Source organism: Hyla sarda, chromosome 1 (assembly GCF_029499605.1).
Source record: "Hyla sarda isolate aHylSar1 chromosome 1, aHylSar1.hap1, whole genome shotgun sequence".
Lineage (NCBI taxonomy): Eukaryota > Metazoa > Chordata > Amphibia > Anura > Hylidae > Hyla > Hyla sarda.
The window spans coordinates 407955156-407979774 of record NC_079189.1 but is presented as its reverse complement, the minus strand read 5'-3'; the positions used below and the strand labels follow the sequence as shown (position 1 = coordinate 407979774).

Below are 24619 nucleotides of genomic sequence, written 5' to 3'. Positions count from 1 at the left end.
TTCCCCAGCAGGCAGACGTCACTGATGCCTGCTGGGGCCGGCACTTCTGCCCTTAGTTCATCTATACAGGGTGCCTCCAGCTGTTTCGCCACTACAACTCCCAGCTTGCCCTGACATCTATTGGCTGTCAGGGCATGCTGGGAGTTGTAGTGGGAAAACAGCTGGAGGCACCCTGTGTTGAAAACAATAAGTTAGGGCCATGGGCGCAGCGCTGCGCGGCGCTACCCTGTTCCCTCCGGCGCTAAACCCCCCCCCCCATGTTGAAACCCCGCTCTCCCCGCAACCCCCGTGTTCAAACCCTGCTCTCCCCTCAACCCCCATATTCAAACCCCGATCCCTGCAACCTCCGTGTTCAAACCCCGCTCTCCCCGCAACCCCCGTGTTCAAACTCCGATCCCCGCAACCCCCGTGTTACAAACCCCGATTCCCGCAACCCCCGTATTACAAACCTCGATCCCCATACATGCAAACTGCAGAGTCCAGCAGCATCAGCGGCGTGCAGGGGCAGCATCAGCGGCATGGTGCAGGAGGAGTGGCCGGCGTCTGAGGCCAGGGAGTCAATGCGCTCACTCCCTTCCTATCTGATTGACAGGCAGGGAGCGAGCGCAGGCTGAATGAATTGCGACCGATGCCCGGCCGCATCAGTCCGAATTCATGCGTGACGTCACGCCAGCCTGCAGCCGGCCACTAGGAGGGAGACCCCTAGTGGTTGGTTTTCAAACGTTAATTTAAATATTTTAATTTAAAAAAAAAAATAATGAAAATATATTAGAGATATGTTGTAGTACATATGTACTACAACATATCAAAAAAAAAAAGTTGATGACAGTGCCCATTTAATTTTTGCATTTTTTCAGGCGGTTTTTATTCTCTTTTGGATCCAAAAAAGTGATGGAGATACCTTATAATAAAATTTTGTAGGGTACCATTAAAAAAAAAAAAAAAAAAGATACAGTAGTGATGGAAAAATTGTATTTAACAAAATTTATCTTTTTTATAACAACATTTTTATTAATTTTTACACAGGGATCAATTTATGTGGGCGGGCAGGGCGCTAAAAATAGCAATAATAGCAATAATATAACAATAATAAAAATGTAGTGTGTGTGTGTTTTTCACTTTTTTCCCTTTATTTTTTAGGTGGTACTTCTACTCCCAGCATGGAACACACACTGTTCCATGATGGGAGTAGTAGTACCTGTACTAATTGACAGATCGCCCCGGGTTCCGTTGCGATCCTCCTGTATAATGTATAGATGCGGGTGGCCACTCTTCTATGGTCCCCTGCACTGCCGTATATATACACCTATTCATATTTCCCGCAGAGAGATGTGATTGGCTGCCACCATCCGGCCAATCACCACTCTGGGCGGAAAATATTAATGAGTGATGTTCTATTCACATCACTGGCCGGAGTATAGTGCAGAGATGCGAGCGCTGTATAGAGCCGCTCCGCATCTCTGCTATATTATGGATGCATTATGGTGTATTAGTACAGGTACCCATCATGAAATAGTGTGTTCCATGCTGGGAGTAGTAGTACTACCTAAAAAATGTCAAAAAGAGAGAGAAAAAAAGTGAAACACACACACACTTTATTAAAAATTAATAAAAATGTCGTTATAAAAAAATATAAATTTTGTTAAATACATTTTTTTCCATCACTACTGCATCCTTTTTTTTTGGTTACCCAACAAATTTTGGGTACCAAAAAAAAAAACGCCAAAGGGGCCAAAAATGCAATTTCCACAAAAATGAAAAAACGCCAGAAAAAATGCCAGACGCAGTAAATTGCACTGGCGTTTTTTCAGGCGTTTTCTCTTGCGTCTTTTTCAAACCAAAAAATGCAGGACAAAAAAACAAGTAGAAACTTAACCTAAGGCTGCTCATTTCTTCTGCTGTGAGCAAGGGAGGAAGGAGGAGTGGCCCTACAGGCAAAACGTCATCTGAACTCTGGCCGAGCTAATTCCGCCCTTCTTCCTCTCTTTCTCTTTCTATATGTATATATTAGTGTTTCACAACCATGGTGCCTCTAGCTGTTGCAAAACTACTACTAGCAGCTGGAGGCACCCTATTTGTGAAACACTAATGTTCAAACGTATGCCCATCACTTACTTGGATTAAGAAGACCTCAGATCAGAAAAAAGGAAGGCAGACCCGATCCTCATTCAGAGCAGCGCTGCACTGACATATGGCCAGGACACATCGGCTCTCCTTCTCAGGCAGTAGGAGCCTGAAGAAGCGGCCGGCCATGTCAGGAGTGCTCTCTGCTCTGCTGCGCGCACAACACGAGCTCCCGCCTGTCTGATTGACCGTCAGGGAGAAGCGCTGTGCGCGTCACGTGGCCTGGCTGCAGTCTGAGATTCCCGACTAATGCCAGGCCAGGCATGAGTCCGAAATGTATAAAAGACTATCTAGACAGATGAAAAAAAAGCCGCACACCATCAGTGGGAGGCCCCGGTCATGGAACTCCAAACATCAAGTAGGTGGAAGAACACTGCAGCACTCTGAGATGTGGTGAAAAATCTTGTAAAAAGTATTCATTCCATCCTAAATACTGAAGCACACATTTCAGCTGCTAACATGCAGCCTTTCTCAAGCCAAGCATGTTTGCAGCTGAAACGTTGCCTTCTGCATTTATGATGGAATGAATACTTTTTACAAGATTTTTCACCACATCTCGGAGTGCTGCAGTGTTCTTCCACCTAAAAGACTATCTAGGGATGCCCCTAGTGGTGGATTTTACATAAATTTCTCAATAAAATATAATTTTTTTTAATGATATGCATTTAGTAAAGTGTCCCAAATGCATTAATGTAAAACATATCACATTTTTTTTCATGATAGGTACTTTTTAAGGGTCCTTTTACAGGGCCAGATAAATTGCACATAACAATCGATGATCTATGATATAGGACGTCAATCGATTCTTGTCTTCTTTCATGAACACGTGTGAAATATCAAAAGTTGCTTGTAACTTAGATTGTTCTTGTGATCTTTCATTCACACGCTCCTCTCATAGGGTACCTTCACACAGGCGGAACTTGTGCAGAATGTCCGCACGAAATATTCCGCACGGACATTGTGCTGCAGCAGAGTTCTATTGATTTCAATGGGATTTTGCTTCACTACTCACACGGCAGAATTTCCGTGTCAGATGTACGGAAAATCTGATTCCACCATCCGCAGAAATAATAGATAGCTCTATTCTTTCTGCGGAGTCCACAAGGAAATGCATTGGCGTCTATGAGACTACGCATTTCCTCCTAGCACATACCGGATTTTTCAAATGTACGGAATGTCCGCTGGTATTTTTAGGTGGACGTTCCGCACATTTTATGCCTGTGTGAACATAGCCTTACTTCTCATTTAATTAGGTATACCTGTTCAATTGCTTGTTGGTACAAATAGCTAATCAGCCAATCACATGGCAGTAGCTCAATGCATTTAGGCATATAGACATGGTCAAGACAACTTGCCAAGTTTAAACTGAGCATCAGAATGGGGAAGAAAGGGAATTTAGGTGACTTTGACTGTAGCATAGTTGTTGGTGCCAGATGTGTCAGAAACTGCTGATATATTGGAATTATTACACACAACCAGCTCTCTTTAGGAACACCCCTGTTATCAGGTGTAAATTATAGCACAATTGTTGCGCTGCTAAAAATCTATTTATTTAAAAAAAAATTAACCAGTTGCTTAGGACTATAATTCCCAGAATACATTGCAGTGTGTGTATATGACAAGGAGATGATGAAATAGGTGAAGTAGGCTGTGGGGGCTGATCAGAGGTGATTACATAACTCAAGTCATGGAGCTGGAGCTCAGACAAGATTCAGATGATCCATTCTAACAGAGATCTATTAGGCCGTATGAGTATGAGTTGGTAGTATCTAACCCCTATACCACCAACAACACACCAGCAACACTGTTTACAGTTGGCCGCTTTAGTTGCAGCATTTAAACAGTTAAATAGCTGGCTGTACAATTATTGCTGTCTTCTTGCATTAAGGGGTTAAAACCAAATTTATTTAATGTTAGGAATTATGTCATATTTTTTATTTGTAATACAGGCACACAACAGTTGCAATCTGCACCAGCCTGTGGTTTTATGAAAAGTCAGCACAGTATTGAAATTCTGAGAGGGGATAAGGTGTAACTGTCATTTATAAAAAAAAATTGGGGTATCACTCTTACCGATCTCTAAAATGGGCCAGAAAGAAGCGGTTTGCCAAGCACTCGTTCTGCCTGTCTTGCTGCTCACTGCAGGTGACGGATTCTATGGTAAGCTTATAAATCCTGTCACCAGTAGGCAGAAAGACAGGGAAAATGAGTGCTTAGAAAATCACTTCTCCTGGTTTATTTTAGTGATCGACGGGGGTCAGACCCAGAGCAATCTCTTCATGACATCTTAACTTTTAGTAACACTTTAAAGGGATTCTGCCTTCCTGATATCAGAGCTCAAGTGTCAAGTAGGTGGTGCCAAGCTGAAGTATACACCCATCTTCCCTTCCCCACCCCTCCCTGTTCTGACTCTGATTGATGTACAGGGTTCGGCTTCCACCACTTAGCCCTGTTTGTAAATTGGTCAATGCAGGGAGAAAGGAGGCATGCAACCTGCATATTAACAATTGAGCTCTGAGCATGATATAGAGCTGACAGATTCCCAAGTGGTATTTTCCTTTTCTTTTTTTTTTTTTTGTGTGGCTGGGACACATTACACTTTCAGCCTCAGGTAGCAAAAAGGCAAGGTGCAGCCTTGATCACAACCCCAGGACCCTGCTACCTATAGCTGGATCTTCCTGCCTGCTGCTCAGTGAGCACTTTATGATGTTCTGGTGACAGATAGTGTTTCACCATTGCCTGCCCACATGCCGGACTAGAGATACATTGTGTGGTGGCAGGATAAGTATAGTACAGTCAGCTCACAGCAGAGCTCTACAAAAATAAAAGGGCCAAGGCAGTAAGAAGAAGTGATGTTGTCTCATAGGCTAACAAAGATAATATACAGTTTATGCATATTCTTTTTTATGTTTCTGGCTCTAACTCTCTTCCTTTCCTTCTATTGGGGAACTACAACTCCCAACATGCACTGACAGCAGCATAACTTCAGAACTTGCTGGGATTTGCAGTTTTTCATATAGTTGAGGAGCTATAGATTCCATTAACCACAATAATAATAAAAGAAAAACACATACCATAAAACTCCATATACATAATAAATACACATTTGGGGGCAAAAACCAAACGAGTGATCTTTGAATGTAGCTGTAGGATAGGCCCCTAGAATTAAATTTCTATGTAGGCCCTAGCCACCCCAGTCCAACAATGATTAACCCCTTAAGGACTCAGCCCATTTTGGCCTTAAGGACTCAGACAATTTAATTTTTACGTTTTCATTTTTTCCTCCTCGCCTTCTAAAAATCATAACTCTTTTATATTTTCATCCACAGACTAGTATGAGGGCTTGTTTTTTGCGCGACCAGTTGTCCTTTGTAATGACATAACTCATCATATCATAAAATGTATGGCGCAACCAAAAAACACTATTTTTGTGGGGAAATTAAAAAGAAAAACGCAATTTTGCTAATTTTGGAAGGTTTTGTTTTCACGCTGTACAATTTACGGTAAAAATGACATGTGTTCTTTATTCTGAGGGTCAATACGATTAAAATGATACCCATTATTACATACTTTTCTATTATTGTTATCACAAACTTTTTAACCAAATTAGTACGTTTATAATCCCTTTATTTTGATGACCTCTAACTTTTTTATTTTTCCGTATAAGCGGCGGTATGGGGGCTAATTTTTTGCGCCATGATCTGTACTTTTTTTGATACCACATTTGCATATAAAAAACTTTTAATACATTTTTTATAATTTATTTTTTTATAAAATGTATTAAAAAAGTAGCAATTTTGGACTTTTTTTTTTTCGTTCACGCCGTTCACCGTACGGGATCATTAACATTTTATTTTAATAGTTCAGACATTTACGCACGCGGCGATACCAAATATGTCTATAAAATTTATTTTTTACGCTTTTTGGGGGTAAAATAGGAAAAAACGGACGTCTTACTTTTTTATTGGGGGGAGGGGATTTTTCACTTTTTTTTTACTTTTACTTTTACATTTTTTTTTACACTTGAATAGTCCCCATAGGGGACTATTCATAGCAATACCATGATTGCTAATACTGATCTGTTCTATGTATAGGACATAGAACAGATCAGTGTTATCGGCTATCTTCTGCTCTGGTCTGCTCGATCTCAGACCAGAGCAGGAGACGCCGGGAGCCGGACGGAGGAAGGAGAGGGGACCTCCGTGCGGCGTTCTGAATGATCGGATCCCCACAGCAGCGCTGCGGGCGATCCGATCATTCATTCAAATCGCGCACTGCCGTAGATGCCAGGATCTGTATTGATCCCGGCACCTGAGGGGTTAATGGCGGACGCCCGCGAGATCGCGGGCGTCGGCCATTGACGGCGGGTCCCTGGCTGCGATCAGCAGCCGGGATCAGCCGCGCATGACACGGGCATCGCTCCGATGCCCGCGGTTATGCACAGGACGTAAATGTACGTCCTGGTGCGTTAAGTACCACCGCACCAGGACGTACATTTACGTCCTGCGTCTTTAAGGGGTTAAAGACTGTGTTGTAGTTCATATTAGCTGTATGGCTCCTGTATGATGAAGAATTTGAGGCTCCTTGGGCATCTGTATAGGCTCAGGGCACACTGCTCTGCCATGTGCTTAAAGGGGTTGTGCCACCATTTACACTTATCCCCTAACCATAGGATATGCTAGCAGTCTACAAACTGGAACAGGTTGTCCTAAAGCTCGTATCTGTCCAATGAACAATGAATGGAACAGCAGTACAGATAATTGACCACTAGTCGAACCCTGTCATTATACACTAACTGTGTTACTGGGGGCACAACTTAGCTTCTACCATCCATGCCTGGATGTCCTCTTGAGAAAGTGGGCAAAACAACTCTTAAAATTCTCCTACACCATGGGGGAGATTTAACAAAACCTTTGCAGAGGAAAAGTTGCCCAGTTGCCCATAGCAACCAATCAGATCACTACTTTCATTTTTGAAAAGGCCTCTGAGAAATGAAAGAAGCGATCGGATTGGTTGCTATGCGCAACTCAGCAACTTTCCTCTGCACAGGTTTTCATAAATCTTACTCCATATGTACATAACCACAACTAGTCATCGGAGCATGCAGCTTTCCGAACTAGTCACTAAACCAGATGCCCCCCACATCACCCCCTCCCCCCTGGGCTGTAATGGTGCCTATTCATCCTCTTATCATGCCTACTCAGGTGTGATTGACAGCCTTGTCATGGCTCTTCTCACTAAATTTTCTTGCAGGCTCAAATGCATCTATATCTCTGGGCATGGCAATGACTGTGTGGTGAAACTGGCTGTGCCAGGGCTGTCAATCATGCCTAAGTAGGCGTGATTAGAGAATAAGAAGGCGCGAGTACAGCACGGTGTGCAGTGACTAGTTTGGAGAATCGCACGCCCCAATGACTTATTGTGACTCATGTACATATGGAGGAGGAGTTGTTTTATCTGCTGTCTCTGACGGGGAAGGGTCATCCAGGAATAGTAGAGAAGCTAATCTTCAGAAGTATAACCTGTTGCTGCTAGTTAGGGTTAAAGGGGTACTCCGCACCCCTAAACATCTTATCCCCTATCCAAAGGATAGGGAATAAGATGTCAGATCGCCAGGGTCCCGCTGCTGGGGGCACCCGGGATCTCGGCTGCTGACCTCACCTGTACGGCTTCCACCTCACACCGGGAGCGCTGGAGGCTTTGGATCCCGACCACAATGGCGGACGAGCATGACGTCACGACTCTGTCCCGTGTGACGTCACGCCCCGCCCCCTCAATGCAAGTCTATGGGAGGTCCGTCACGCCCCTTCCCATAGACTTGCATTGAGGGGGCGGGGCGTGACATCACATGGGGCGGAGTCGTGATTGTGGTCCGCCATTGTGGTCGGGATCCGAAGCCTCCAGCGTTGCCAGTGTGAGGTGGAAGCCGTACAGGTGGGTGCTGTAGCCGAGATCCCGGGGGTTCCCAGCAGCGGGACCCTGGCGATCTGACATCTTATCCCCTATCCTTTGGGTAGGGGATAAGATGTCTAGGGGTGCGGAGTACCCCTTTAAGCAGGTTCCCTTTAAATTATACAATATTGGGCTAATTTTAGGGTTTATACACTAATATTGGATGTCATTTATAATTGCATTGATTAAGTGTTATATTTTAATGTGCACTTTCGTTTTTTGGGATATTGTTTAGTTACACTCCAATTCAAGTTGGAAACCAATGCAGCCGCACAAATGTTTGTGTTTACAACTTCTGTCACAGTTATACATTCTGCTTTTAATCCTGAGACAAAACCCTGAGAAAAATAAAAACCACTAGGGCAGTGGTCTTCAACCTGCAGACCTCCAGATGTTGCAAAACTACAACTACCAGCATGCCCAGACAGCCGTTGGCTGTCCTGGCATGCTGGGAGTTGTAGTTTTGCAACATCTGGAGGTCCACAGGTTGGAGACCACTGCACTAGGGGATGCTGACGTTTTAATATATGTAATGTGCGATGGAATTTCAGAAAATCTATGTAAATATGTCTAGTCAGCAAATGCCATTGCCATTATTGTAATATGAAAAAAGAGCAAGGATTTAAAACAATTCTGCAATCCAGGGTTATCAGGAAATCTTGATAACTTCCTAAATGCCTGCGGATAGGTTTTTCACAGTTGGCTATAAATGGAAAGTACATTAAACCACATTAAGTCTTCGACTCTATTGTTAGTCTCTTTTTGCAAATTCTGCCCTTTGTGGTTTATAAGAGATTATTTACAGCATATCTTTAATAAAGACCTAGAAACACTGTAGATATTTGAACCCTTCATTTATAAATAACTCGGACGCGCTGTTTACTTTGTAAATTCAGGAACTTTATTGCAACATTTTACAAAAGTATACCAAACATATCAAAGGATGCCCCTCTCCAAGGGGATATGTTATAATTACTTATTTACATACATACATATCCAAGACCAACACACTTCACATGAGTGATGAGAACAGCAATGCATTGCGCTGCAAGGAATTGCTGCTTTCATTTGCACTAAAGGGTTAGAGTTGTAAATGAACCCATCACAGACCCCCATATTCACATTTTGAGTGGGTGCAACATTGGAAGACATTGCAGAATATTATCAGTAAAACTCTTGGAAAACAATTGCTCTTAATAAGTGTGTTAGATAAAAGCTCTATATGGAAGTGCTATAACATGTCACATATATACAGTCTTTGAAATAAAGTCACTAAATATTGTAGTATGTGATGACCAGTCGGATACTGCTTCTGTCACCAAAGAAGTGTTATTTACATATATAACTGTCCTAACAAGATAACATATCTTGCTCCATCCAGCCAGCTCGCCTGTAACACAGAGAGAGATTGAGCAAGTCTTTGATGACCTGGAGACAGTACTGCTATTTTCCAAGCAGACAGTCACCAATAAAGTCTTTCAGGCTCCAGTGTAAGATACAGTGGTTTTCTCTATTATCAGCAGTGCTCCCAGTACTGAGAGATAAAGTTCAATTAGGCTCACAGACTGAAGCGCAGCGTCTTTCCCTCCTTGTCTATCACACGTCCATTTCCCCATTAAACCTTAGTTGCTAAAGAGTGAATTTCAGATTTCTGTGTTTGGGCACTCAGGCTGGAGGAGGTGTTACTGATTTGTCCATGCAGGGTTTTGCTTAGTCCAAAAAAAAAAAGACACTGGGAACGGAATCGGAGATCAAAAAAGGCATAAAGAAAAGGGTTAAGACAGCTGTTAATGTAGGCCAGACATGTGGCATATGGGTGCAGGCTGACTATCAGGTTCTGTGCCGTGCAGGACAGGTCCAGGTAGCCCATCATGTCCAGGAAGTGGATGGTTTTGACAATATGAAATGGCAGCCAGCATAAGGCAAACACAACAACAAGTGTGGTTATGATCTTTAGGAGCCTCTTCTTCTTCTGTTCTTCCTTCTTCAGGTTTTGGAAATGCATGGTAACTTTGCATCCAATGAAACAGTAGAAAACTGTCATGAGGAGCAGTGGAAGCAGAAAGCCTGGTACTGTGGTCATAATGCTGAGACCTCCTATCCAAAGTTTTTCATTTTCTTTGCTGGAGACACCACTGAAGTCCAGGTCGCAGAGGGTATGGTTGCTTTCAACACGTGTATCCCGAAGAATCAGACTCGGAAGTGCCAACAGTCCTGACAGCAGCCATATAACTGTCAGGGATATTATAATAGTTGAACGGGAGCGCAGGTTGGCACTGGACAGAGAGTGAACAATGGCCAAGTATCTGTCGAAACTGAGGCAGGTAAGACAGAAGACACTGGAAAACATATTGAGCAATACAAGGTAACTGCTAAGCTTGCACAGGGCAGAACCAAAAGGCCAATGGAAGCCAAGAGCAGTGTAGGTAGCCCACAGAGGCAAGGTAACAACAAAAGCCAAGTCAGCAAGGGCAAGGTTACCTATGTAGGTGTCAGCAGATCTTCTTTTGGGTTTAGCTTTCCACACCGTGAAGATTACAACTCCATTTCCAGATAGTCCCAAGACAAACACCAGCATGTAAAATACTGGCAGCAAGGAGTAGGACAAGTCCCAGTCTGACTCAGTACATGGAATATCTGAATCATTTGTGTAATCATAGTTATAGTTGTATTCATCATAATCCATTTCTGTATGGTTCTGCATTGTCGAGTTCAGTTCAGTGCTATGAAGTGTTGTTGACTTCTGGAGGCAGTGGGCTCCTGGTTGTGTCCTCTGTCTCTGCTCTGACCTGAGATATGAAAGCTGCCTTCACTCAAGTTCTTTAAAGAATCCCCTGAACTCCCCACCCCCAGAAAGACAAATTAAAGGCAAAGGCCACCCACTGACATCAATCAGGAGTCTATCCACAATATTGCAGCTCCTCCCCTACTATTCCCTGGGCTCTGACCCTCCCTCACTGTCTTTACCCCCCTCTTCTTTCTGCACAGTGCACCATCAGCTATGCAGTCTGCCCCAGGAAACATGTAGTGTTATTATAACCAAATATTATTAAGCCAGAGCTGATGAAAATAATCCTGAAATAATGAAATTCATCTCCTTATGTATAGAAAAATAAACAGTGGCAAGGTGACTGTCCAAAATATACATTTTTAGACTTTACTAAATAATATTGCTGTAGAGCAGACTGTGTGCTGGGTTCCCGTGTGTTGTTTTATTATTATATGATAAATAAAAATTAGATTTTGGAAAAATGAAAGTGGCTTTAAACTAATAAAATGCTTCAAAAAAGGTTAGAAATGGAATTCCGGTTTCAGCATACTAAAAATCCCATTAGGCATGGAGAATAAAGTTATTCGCAAACAGGATACAAGCACACGGGATATTTAGCAAATGTATACAGCTAGTAGGCATACCAGACTAGAATTGTGCTGCCTGTAAAGAGCAAGGATGGACATGTTTACATTTTGCCTTTCCTTTGCATCATGAAATAAGCCTGTGCGTCTTCACACTGAAAATGACAGTCCGGCTTATGCCCTCAAATAATTGCTAACTTAAAGCTGTTAAAGGAGGTGGGCAATGCAGTCTAGGTAGGGCATTTAAAGTAGAATTAAACAGGTTTCTAAGCCAAAAAATATTTTGATCGAGACCCAGGCTATAATGTAGACTTGTCGCAAAAGGAGCATTCTGGCGTATGTCTCTGCATAAGAAACTGCTTAAGGCTGCATTCACATCTCGTTTTTGCAATATGGTTCCCGTATCAGTTTTTTTGTGAAAAAAAGATATGTCTCAAAATTGGACCGAACTGTATACAACTGTGTACAACTGTTTATACCTCTGTACGGTTTTAAACCATATATGGTTTGAAAACGGATGTCCAGTTGCATACAGTTTAATACGTTTTTTGGAAAAAAAAACACGGATACGGTTTTATGTTTGTCCTTAATTAAATAAAGTTCTTCTTGTTCTATTTGTGGGAAGAACTTTCGGCATGCACTGCACATGTGCAAACTGCAAAACCGTATTGTGCAAACCGGAGACCATCATTTAAAAAAAAAACAAAAAAAAAACGTATAAGGGTAGTAGACGGTTTTATGTACGGGAAAAAACAGATTAAACCGTAAATGATGCAAAACGTACACAACCGGATGCTACGGTTGGCATACAGTTTTCTATGAAATGTCTATACATATGGTTTGCAATATGTTGTTTTCTGACAGTTTTCTGTTCAAAAGCTGGAAAAACATCTAAACGTACCTGAAAAAGTGGACAGGACCACATATGTATTTATGTCATTACACTGGTGTTAATACATTGACTAATCTGCCCTATTTTGTGTTGAGATCTTTACATTGTAGTTATTAACAGAAAATGCTCTGGCACTTTTAGCATCCAAAAACATCAAAGACCATAAAAAATGTTGCTAAAACCCAATCTAAACTCTCTGAAAGCAGCCTCATATAGCTACAACACTAACTCAGTCCGGCTCACATCCATGGCTGCCTTATAGAGGTTCTCTATCCATATAATGTAGGCATCATGTGAGCCAAGTTATATGAATACGTTTTTATATATGACAGCCACCTGGTGGATGTTTTCGGTCCCTATTTCCAGTAAACATCTAGCACACTTGCAGCAGGCAGACAAACAATCGTCTGTACTTCACACAAAAAGGCAGCAGAGGGGATGGCCAGTTACTGAAGTCTCATGGACTTGAGTTCATTGGCACGTTCCTTGAAGAAGCTTTTAGCTTGTCTCCCGTGCTAGCTTGATTCTCTTTTAAACCATTTCTGTCTGGAGAGCTCCGCCAACACTGCACAAGTTGTATAAGATCTACACAGATGCTGTTTAGAAAGGCAGCCGATAAATAAAGCAAATAATCCTATCACTTAACTTGCATTATAGTCTGGTTTCAAGTCAATCATTTTAACTAGAAAACAGCTGGGAGCACAAATCACTTTTTGACATTTACAGGTGCAAATACTGACATGTCTTATATATCTAGTATATAGTAATCAGAGCCGTATCACTCAACCCACTTTCTCTGATCCACTTTCACACTACTAACTCTGGGATCATATTTCTAATGGTGTGACTAAGGCTTTCGGAGACCCTCTCAGTGGGCTCAGTATACAGCTTGTGGTTTGTATCATGGAGAGGTATATATGCAGAGCAGCATCTGCTAGCACAGCACAGTATTTAGCAGTCCGGTGTGTTCCAGACACATCTTTGATTTTTAGAACGGGGGCAGCATTTGGTCTGATGATAACCGCTTTACACCCTTGGGTGTTTCTTGCAGCACCTCAACGTATGGCAGCATGCGTGGCAGACTGACCTTTCTGACGTATCCTTTGATTGCCAACATTGTCCGCACTAACTCAGCGGTAGAGGCTCTGCTATCCCTGTAACTGAATGTTTTTCAAACACTTTATATAACATGGAGGTTGTTGAAGTTTCACACACATTTTGTGTTCTCACATGGGCTATTTGCCTGTGTCTCTACCTCCATGTATTGCCATGCACAAAGCGATACACAGACCCTTGCTGAGCACATAGCATACTTTTTAGTGATATTCTTTACCTTTGTCTTTACCTCTTCGATGTGCCTAATTTGTAACCTTTTGTGGCAATTAGGGTGATTAGTCGTGGGTCATGTTCTACCTGCCTATGGCAAATCACCCTAATGGACAGCCAGAAGATCTGCGTATAAAAGTTCTCACAGGGCTGAACTGACTAATGGATGTGACTGGCCCATGTGGTTTAGTGAGTGCCATATTCAAACTTCTAGTTTCTTCCAAGGGGATAAAAACGACATTAGCCCACAGACATAAACTGAACCACTTGATGTAACATTTGTAGCAGGGTCCCTTAACTAACATGTTCAGCTGCAGTACTAGTATAGTAAACTAAAACTAGAATGTAGAATCCTACAGTGAAATTTCAGTGGCCGGGATCATTATTGTATGACAAATAGGAGCAGCAATCACGTAAATTGAAAGGACTTCTCTATCCCTTTGATAGGTTTTCACACAGTCAGACTATATTATACTACCAATAGGCTTATATTCCTACATAATAAGAGTTTTAGATTGTCTATTTTAAAAATAAGGCATACAAATCCATTTGTATCACAGTATGTCTTCCACATTCTCTAGGCCTATTATTAAGGCATCTCTGCACCAATGGGCTCACCTAACCAAACCTTTGCAAACACAAGAGGATTATTGTGGCCCAGTTAAGCCCAATATAATGCAGTTAGGGCATGAGTCTATGGCAAGCCTCAACGTGTCACTTTTCACACCTTCCGCTCTTTAATACACCTTTCACAGAGCCATGTGCAGAGATGGCCTGCAGTCTGAAAATCCATTCATGCTTAAGGGATCCTGCTCCAGTTGTAGGATTAAAAGGTGTGAAATGGCTTTATTGACTCTGAAAGCCTCTCTTTAGGTGGGAGATGCACTGTTCCAGACAAAGCTTTGATGTCCCTTGTGGATTTACCTGGAGTATCAGCTTAGAAGGTGTATATCCCAATGGAAAACAGTTTTGTGTTCTCAGGGTGTCACCCTCTTTTGCTCCGTAGACCATTTTTCTTTTGTGCTCCCTCCTCTCCAAGTTCACAATCATGTAGACAGTCAGCAACACCTATTTACTAGTAAAGCAACTCTAAAAAGTTGTGACTGCACCAGTGACATTCAGACACAATACAGTGGCAGATGCTCTAATTGTAGTAAGTGACTTCCTGTGTACTCACCACCGAGCGCTGACATTAAAATGAAATCAATTGTGTAGCTGCCAATCTTTGGAGATACATTAAGAAGTAATGTCAGGAACAGATTTACTCCAAGGATGAATTTCCAGGAATGCTGTACTCAAGATTACAGATGGTCAGGAAGTAAAGGGTCAAATAATCTTGTTTTTGGTTCATTTCTGGCTTCTAAGTATGAGTTGTTCTGCTAAATAGTAATCTCTACCTGACAATAAAGACAGGAAAATGAAGTAACATTATATATGATATATATATATATATATATATAAGATATATGTGTTAGGATTCAGCAGGCTGGATGTGGATCCTCTGTGTCAGCGAGGGATTGGCGTGGACCGTACCGGTGGACCGGTTCTAAGCTGCTACTGGTATTCACCAGAGCCCGCCGCAAAGCGGGATGGTCTTGCTGCGGCGGTAGCAACCAGGTCATATCCACCGGTAACGGCTCTACCTCGCTGACTGCTGAGAAGTCGTGGGACAGAAGGACTAGACAGAGGCGAGATCAGACGTAGCAGAAGGTCAGGGCAGGCGGCAAGGTTCGTAGTCAATGGTAACGGCAGAAGGTCTGGAAACACTGGTATGGCAATCACAGGAAACGCTTTCACTAGGCACAAGGGCAACAAGATCCGGCAATGCAGGGAAGGGGAAGTGAGGTTATAAAGGTGTGGAGCAGGTGGAAGCTAATTACACTGATTGGGCCAGGCACCAATTAGTGGTGCACTGGCCCTTTAAATCTTAGAGAGCTGGCGCGCGCACCCTAGAGAGCGGAGCCATGCGCGCCAGGACGTGAGAGCCGGGGACCGGGACAGGTAAGTGGATTGGGATGCGATCCGCGAGCGGGCGCGTCCCGCTATGCAAATCGCATCCCCGTCGGCAGTGTCAGTGCAGCGCTCCCAGAAGTATCTTTAAAAAGTATGACTCATTGACAATGTTCATCTATTCATCTTTGTGTCCGCATCTGTCAAAAGAGGGATTCGGACCTACAGTATAACCTGATACGTTTCTGGCAGGCCCATAGACTTTAATGGATCAAACATAGTCTAATTGAGACTATATTCGGCCTATTTCCAGGGCATATATTGTTTCTGTGCAGGACAGATTTGAGATGTTATACACTAAGAATGTAGACAGAGCACTAAGGCGATGCACACCCAATAAGCTAGTAATGTAAGAAAAAAATCTTTATTAGTTGGAGAACAACACACAAAAAGACACAGATAAAAACACAAAAAAAGCCTATACAGAGCAATACTACAACAAGAGGGGGCCAAGGAATGGTCACCCCTAGGACAAATGTGCAAAACAGAGCATGTAAAATAACACTCCCTATCTCTAGTCCTTCAGTCAAAAATCACATATAGGTCACTGTGGTATCTATATCTAGCTCCATTGCTGCCCAGCAAAGCAATAAACATTCATTTGAGATGTTTCCATACTCAAACCATTAGGGTTTATATTTAAACACCTTGTAGTTTTTGGGTGGTGTTTTTTCTTTGCCTCTCTCATGCTTTTACTACTTATTATTTTAGCTAAAATGCTATTCTATAACCCCTTAAGGACTCAGCCCATTTTGGCCTTAAGGACAATTAAATTTTTACGTTTTCATTTTTTCCTCCTCGCCTTCTAAAAATCATAACTCTTTTATATTTTCATCCACAGACTAGTATGAGGGATTGTTTTTTGCGCGACCAGTTGTCCTTTGTAATGACATATCTCATTATATCATAAAATGTATGGTGCAACCAAAAAACACTATTTTTGTGAGGAAATTAAAAAGAAAAACGCAATTTTGCTAATTTTGGAAGGTTTCGTTTTCAGGCCGTACAATTTACGGTAAAAATGATGTGTGTTCTTTATTCTGAGGATCAATACGATTAAAATGATACCCATTATTACATACTTTTATATTATTGTTGTGCTTTAGAAAAATCACAAACTTTTTAACCAAATTAGTACGTTTATAATCCCTTTATTTTTATGACCTCTAACTTTTTTATTTTTACGTATAAGCGGCGGTATGAGGGCTCATTTTTTGTGCCATGATCTGTACTTTTTTTTGATACCACATTTGCATATAAAAAACTTTTAATACATTTTTTATAATTTTTTTTTAAATAAAATGTATTAAAAAAGTAGCAATTTTGGACTTTTTTTTACGTTCACGCCGTTAACCGTACGGGATATTTAACATTTTATTTTAATAGTTCGGACATTTACGCACGCGGTGATACCAAATATGTCTATTAAATTAATTTTTTACGCTTTTTGGGGGTAAAATAGGAAAAAACGGACGTTTTACTTTTTTATTGGGGGAGGGGATTTTTCACTTTTTTTTTACTTTTACTTTTACATTTTTTTACATTTTTTTTTACACTTGAATAGTACACATAGGGGACTATTCATAGCAATACCATGATTGCTAATACTGATCTGTTCTATGTATAGGACATAGAACAGATCAGTGTTATCGGTCATCTTCTGCTCTGGTCTGCTCAATCTCAGACCAGAGCAGGAGACGCCGGGAGCCGGAAGGAGGAAGGTGAGGGGACCTCCGTGCGGCGTTCTGAATGATCGGATCCCCGCAGCAGGCCATTGCCGGCGGGTCCCTGGCTGCGATCAGCAGCCGGGATCAGCCGCGCATGACATGGGCATCGCTCCGATGCCCGCGGTTATGCACAGGACGTAAATGTACGTCCTGGTGCGTTAAGTACCACCGCACCAGGACGTACATTTACGTCCTGCGTCCTTAAGGGGTTAAAGGAGTATTCCAGGCAAAACCTTTTTTTCGACCGTACTAACTATATATATATCAACTGGCTCCGGAAAGTTAAACAGATTTGTAAATTACTTCCAATAGTTATTAGCTTCTGAAGTTTTCTGTCTAACTGCTCAATGATGATGTCACGTCCTGGGACGTGAGTCATCAGAGAGCAGTTAGACAGGAAACAACAACTTAACTTCAGAAGCTAATAACTATTGGAGGGATTCAAATTTTTTAATAGAAGTAATTTACAAATCTGTTTAACTTTCCGGAGCCAGTTGATATATTAAAAAAAGTTTTGGCCTGGAATACCCCTTTAATCAAACTGTTGACCCTTTTATAGATCAATGCCGTCCATTGGCGTGTTGAGTAACAGATCTAGCTCTTTTTAGTCACTTATTCCTGAGTAATTTCAAAGATTATTTACCAGACTAAGTGCACAAACAAGACCAGTGATAAAAGACTGTTTTTGTTGGTTTTCGTAGTTCACACTTTTATAAAAAAAAATCATCATTATTAGCAGCAGACGATGGGTAAGTGTAAGTGCCTCTCTTAACAATGTATACACAAGACATTGCTGCCTACCTAGCACACAGTTTTCTCTAGAGCTGTTAATAGGCAACAACAATGCTCCTCACATAGTAAAAAATTATTATTATGATGAAAACGTCCATTAGAGTCTCAGAGTGATCTAATAAAACAATCTATTGTTTGTTGATGGTTTAAAAGGTAGTTTTTGTAAGAAAATGAGTCCTGGCACGCATACACACCTCTACAGGATCCAGTCAGCCTTCCATATCATGAATGATGTGGATAGAGTTTTATAAAGAGCCTGTCCACAGCATTACCGCTCACCAGGTCTGCATGCTCGATTTTATTATAGGTTGGGGTTTAGAAGTATAAAATAATATCACCACACCATCATACTTTTTGAAAAAATAAAAAACACAATACATAAACCAATAACAACACTATACAAGGGATGTCATGGCCACACCATGACCAATAATATTACCGCCACATAGTGTCTGGGTAGTACCACCATACAGATACAGAATACAAATCACTATATGCAGACCAATATAGCCTGATACAGTGCCCATATAGTGGTTATCCCAGCTTCCCAAAATGCTAGGCAGATCAAATAAGTGATTACAGTGCAGTTTCATCCAGTTACTCAGAAGGGGAGTCTTCTTGGAGTTGTTCTCGTTCCTTTTATTTTTTTTTTATCTGGCTCAGACTTCTTCCGGTCATGAAATGTCTCTGCAGAAATTGCCAGAAAAACATATTGTGCTCCATATTTTTCCAGAATATTTACAACCTTTTCCTTACCCTCAGTGCCTCAAATAAAGCTTCCCCTGGTGCCTTGCATATTATGAGGCAGTAGGTAAGTGTGTTGGGGGGTTAGGGGTTTTTGGTAGGTAAATTCCCCATTAGGTAGATGCTCCCAGTTGGTAGGTTGATAGACAGTGAATCCCCGTGTAGGCAGGTAGGTAGGATCCCCCCCAGTAGGTAGGTATCCCCCCATTAGGTAGATACCCCAGAAAGTAGATAGGTAAGGAATCCCCCCAGGAAGTGGGTAGGTAGATAAGGAATCCCCTCAGTAAGTAGGTAGGTATGTCTCTCTTTCCATTAATTAGGTAGATGCAAAGTAGCTAGGTAGGTTGCCAGGTAGCCAGGGCCGGCATTAAGGTGGGGCAAACCGGGCAATTGCCAAGGGCCCCCATCCCCCAGGGGGCAATTGCCCAGGGCCCCCATCCCCGCAGGGGCCCCTGTGTCCCGAAAGATCTTTTCAGGACACAAGGATGTCCCAGTTACCTTTGTGCGGCCCCGCATTAACTTTAAAAATGCAGGGGCCGCCGGGAGGTAGCGCATGCAGGGACATCACTTACATCCCATGCGTGCACCTATAGGAACGGAGAAGCGGAGCATTGGAGCATCGAGGAGAAGGACGCGCTGGCAATCATGGTAAGTTACCAGAGGCACGCCATCTTCGGTACTCCGACCACCGCTCCTTCGGTCCCGGGACCTACTGCTATGGCCTATAAGCCATAGCAGTAGATCATGACCCTTGACCAGAGAGCAGTGTTTGGAGCACTGATGTGGGGTAGTACACAGATATACAGCCTCCAGCCATACACTGTATATGGCTGAAGACTGTGTGCCTGTGGGACCCACTGCCTACCTAATGTGGGGGGACTATACTACCAACCTAATGTGGGGGAACTACAGCCTAATGTGGGGGAGCTATACTGCCAACCTAATTAGGGGGAACTATACTGCCAACCTAATGTGGGAAAACTATACTGCCAATCTGATGTGGGTGGACCTATACTGCCAGCCTAATGTGGGGGAACTGTGCTGCCAATCTAATGTGGGGGAACTATAACCTAATGTGGGGGAACTATACTGCCAGCCTAATGTGGGGGGACCCATACTGCCAACCTAATGTGGGGGAACTATACTTCCAACCTAATGTGGGAGGACTACAACCTAATGTGGGGAAACTATTCTGCCAACCTAATGTGGGGGAACTAAAACCTAATGTGGGGGAACTACAACCTAATGTGGGGTAACTATACTGCCAACCTAATGTGGGGGAACTACAGCTTAATGTGGGGGAACTATACTGCCAATCTAATGTTGGAGAACTACAACCTAACGTTGGGGAACTATACTACCAACCTAATGTGGGGGAACTACAACCTAATGTGGGGAAACTATACTGCCAACCTAATGTGGGGGAACTAAAACCTAATGTGGGGTACCTATACTGCCAACCTAATGTGGGGGAACTATAACCTAATGTGGGCGAACTATACTGCCAACCTAATGTGGAGGAACTACAGCCTAATGTGGGTAAACTATACTTCCAACCTAATGTTGGAGAACTACAACCTAATGTGGGGGAAATATACTGCCAACCTAATGTGGGGAAACTACAACCTAATGGGGAGGAACTATACTGCCAACCTAATGTAGGGGAACTACAACCTAATGGGGGGGGGGACTATACTGCCTACCTAATGTGGGGTAACTACAACCTAATGTGGGGGAACTATACTGCTAACCTAATGTGGGGAAACTACAACCTAATGTGGGGAACTATACTGCCAACCTAATGTGGGGGAACTATACTGCCAACCTAATGTAGGGGAACTATGCTGCCAACCTAATGTGGGGGAACTATGCTGCCAACCTAATGTGGGGGAACTATGCTGCCAACCTAATGTGGGGGAACTATGCTGCCAACATAATCTGGGGGGGGACTATGCTGCCAACCTAATGGGGGGAACTATACAAAAATATAAAATTGTACTATTCTGATAACTATCCTATAACTTTTATTTGTCTGTATATGGGGATGTATGGGGGTAATTTTTTGTGCTGTGATTTGAAGTTTTTATCGGTACGATTTTTGTGTTGATGGGACTTTTCAATTGCTTTCTAGATTTATTTTTTATGGTATTTGAAGTGACCAAAAATGTGCACATCTGGTTAGTGCACTACTATGACTTTTGGGGCCCCACTTTTGATTTTGCCCAGGGCCACGCTAAGCCTAAAACCGGCCCTGCAGGTAACTAGGTAAGCAGGTCGCTAGGTAAATAGACAGGTCGGTAGCTAGCCAGCCAATCCACTGTAGGGTACGTATGTATATTCCTAGGTAGAAAACCCTCCCCCAATAGTCAAATATGTCACCCCTTTGTGCCAGCATGAAAAAAAACCAAAAACTTCTGTCTCACCTCCATTCTCACGCAGTACAGCAGGGCTGTGTGTTTCCACGTCCACAGTGCAGGCACCAATATCATTGTGCTTGGACTGCGTTGAGGCAGAGGTCACACTTTCTGCAGCCTACACTAGCTTGCTTGGGAATCGAGGGCAAGTGTCCGAGTTTGGAAAAGTGACGTTACACGCTTGCTCATCCGATCAGAACAAAGGACTGAGAAAGGTGTTCTTTATTTTATTTGAAAAGTGTTCTCTATTTTACTTACCCTCTCCCTGACCAGTTTTTTTTTTAAATGTGTTTTGCCTGAACAACCCCTTAAATTTAAGAAGTTCACATACTTGCAATTCATTGTAAGTTATTGACCTGCTGCTCCTCACCTCTCATCAGTAGTCTTGGCCCCTTGTCGTATTCCAGCTGCTATGCATCTCTCACAGGCAGAGTCCTGCACCGCTCCTGGAAACATCACAAAACTTTGGGACGAGCCAGTAATTAGTTTCTCTGGGGCTCATCAGTCACTATTAATCATAAGGAAGGAATGGGCCAAGTATAACTTCTGGAGTGCTCTGACACCCGACATTTTATACCCACATAAGTGTTTTTTTTTGAAGATTGACATTGGTGAATGTAATATAGTAGAGTCTTTTTTATCCCCAGGCTTGTGTATTAATAAAAGCTGTAATATAATGATATATTTTCCAGGTACTTTAGGCTTAAATGACTGTTTTGAGCTTTGTCACATCCAACTACTATTTCTGATTAAATAAACTCAGTGCACATGATAGGAGACTCATACAATATCTATTGATATTGGATATGATCAGGAGAGAATATTACAATAGAATGGAATAGTTTGTATGCTTTGACTCCTTACTGACATATATCTCCCTGATGAAACACATTCACAATTAGTCATGCTATATGAGAATTTGGGTCCAGTTTCTTGACAACACATGGGTGACACATGATAAAATGAGCTTGGAAAGTGTTACCTGCCTTTGATAGATCACAATGGTTGAGCTGCAGTAACTATAAATTTGTGTTTAACATGAAGCTAAATACAGTATTTTACTGATGCATTTTTTGGAGAGAATTTGCTTTTTGGGGGAGAATTTGCTTTTCTGGTGAGATTCATTGGTGTCTCTTATTGAATGGAACATGAACAGCACAAGTGTTAGAACAGATATTTCAACCATGACACCATCTAGAGAAAGTAGAAACGCTTTCTCCATAGGATGCCATGTTATTTCAGCTTTCCCTGTCATGCAAGGAGCAGATCTAGTTGTTTTTCAGCTAACTCAGATGAACAAGAGGTGATGTGAGGCATAGACATAGCTATAGAGGGAACAAGGTAGAAGTCACACCCAGGCCATGGTGTCTGAGGGGGCCCAGAGAACCTTCTGTAACATAATAAGAAGGCATCAGTATTAGTAATGACACATAGTATATGGAGCCCTTCTATAGATTGTGTACTGGGACCCAGGAGGGTCAAGTTACGCCTTGAATCTCAGAGCTTGACATGATCGGTTAAACAGAATGAATTACAATGATACAGAAATATCACAAAGGCTTGTGGGAAAGCATCACTGTTTAGTCTTGCAGAATGACACATGGTTTAGAAGTGTCTGAACTATAAAAGAATTGGGGGGCTCAGCCAAATGAATAACCAATGGTTGCAGCTCTAGTGTTTAAAAATCACAATTTAAAAAAAAGAAAGAAAAGAAAAAACACTCCAAAAATGGCGCACACCAAATAATGAAAAATATAATACTTTATTAATTACACATGATGCACAAGACATGGAAACCCTCTAAAATCAATTAAATTATGCCCATGTAAAGGCAAAAAACTCCACATGGGGTGGGAGCCATGGATCCCACCACCAGGGTGCTCAAACCCCAATACTGTGTGTTCAACTGTCCCCAATAAACTGGATGTTTAGAATGCAGTCCTATGTAAACCCAACTCCTGCCTAGTAGAACTCAATCATAGTTGAATAATTACAGAATCATTCTAATGATATACAACCTCTAAATTTCAGGGGGGTCACAAAATAGTAGACATCAAATCGGTAGGGGTAGTTCAAAAAGTGCGCCGGTAGGTGAGCGCCCAGCCGAAACCTCCACGCGTTCCGTCGTCCTCAGACAACTTCCTCAGGAGTAGGGTCTACTCCTACTCTTGCTCCTGAGGAAGTGTTCTCCTGGGGAATGTTGACCTTCTTCTGCCTATAAACTATGCAATTGTTTTTAGGTATTTATTAAGATTGAGAAAAATCCGTGCACCCAAAATTCTCTAAAATAAATGTATACTAAATAGAAATGATTGATATTCCTGATACCAATAGTATATGATAAATAATAATTACACATGAATGAGATATTAATGTTTAATAAGAAAAATACAAACATGATATAATTTGTAACAGAAGATTTAATCTAGGATATACTCCCTATGAGGGACATTTATCAATGTTTGCTTATGTATTCTTTTTTTAGTAATTTTTTCCTTCCTTTTTTTTTTGCTCATGTGCGTCTTATTCATCAACTGGTTTCAGCCTGTTGATAATTTTCTTTCACGTAAGCAATTTTTCCTTTTTTTACTTTGGTAGTAGTTTTTTCTGCTCCATGTTTGAGCTGGAGTAAATTTAGTCAATTTTTAACCTTGTTGCGACTTTTTTTTGCGCAGTTGCGACTGTCGCAGTTGATAAATACCCGACGAAAGCAAATCCTTTTTGAAAAATTTACTACATAAGCAAGTTTGAATTTTCTTGCTTTTTTTGTTCTTCATGCAAATTGTCGCACGAAAACACACGTAGTCGCAGTTGCGACAATTTTGCTACAATTATAGTAAAGAAAACCTGACTAAACCCGTTGATAAATGTCCATCTATATGATTACATCATCAGATATTGCCTATAGCATATGACCCCAAGCAGAAGGTATTATGCATTAACAGATGGTTGTGTTAGAAGGTATATTTATTGTCTAACACACGGCCTTAGGTGAACATTTCAAGAGTTGAGCTTGGGGTGTGTTAGAGGTAAAAGACATGGACAGTGACTAAAGTCGGAATTCAGTTAACTGGACTGGCCAGGAAACCATCTGCTGGCTTCTCTCTCTTAACAAGTTGTAAAACAAATAAATAAAACATTTCTGGGATGTGCTCCTTGTGTGGGGTTACTTAAAAATCCATAAGCAGATGGCCGAGTGCCTGCTCGCACTTAACCTCTTCAGCTCAGAGGTATTGCTTTTAGTATCTAGACTCCTGTTTCTGTTGTGTCTATAAAGTAAATTA

General features: G+C 41.9%; 1 protein-coding gene across 1 annotated transcript; it reads right to left on the bottom strand.

The window, feature by feature from the left end:
* Positions 1-8968: 8968 nt before the first annotated feature.
* LOC130278632 (apelin receptor) lies at positions 8969-10886 on the bottom strand. Its single transcript, XM_056528634.1, has one exon. The coding sequence runs from the start codon at positions 10778-10780 to the stop codon at positions 9692-9694; it is 1089 nt and encodes a 362-aa protein (XP_056384609.1). The 5' UTR covers positions 10781-10886; the 3' UTR covers positions 8969-9691.
* Between the last annotated feature and the right edge of the window lie 13733 nt (positions 10887-24619).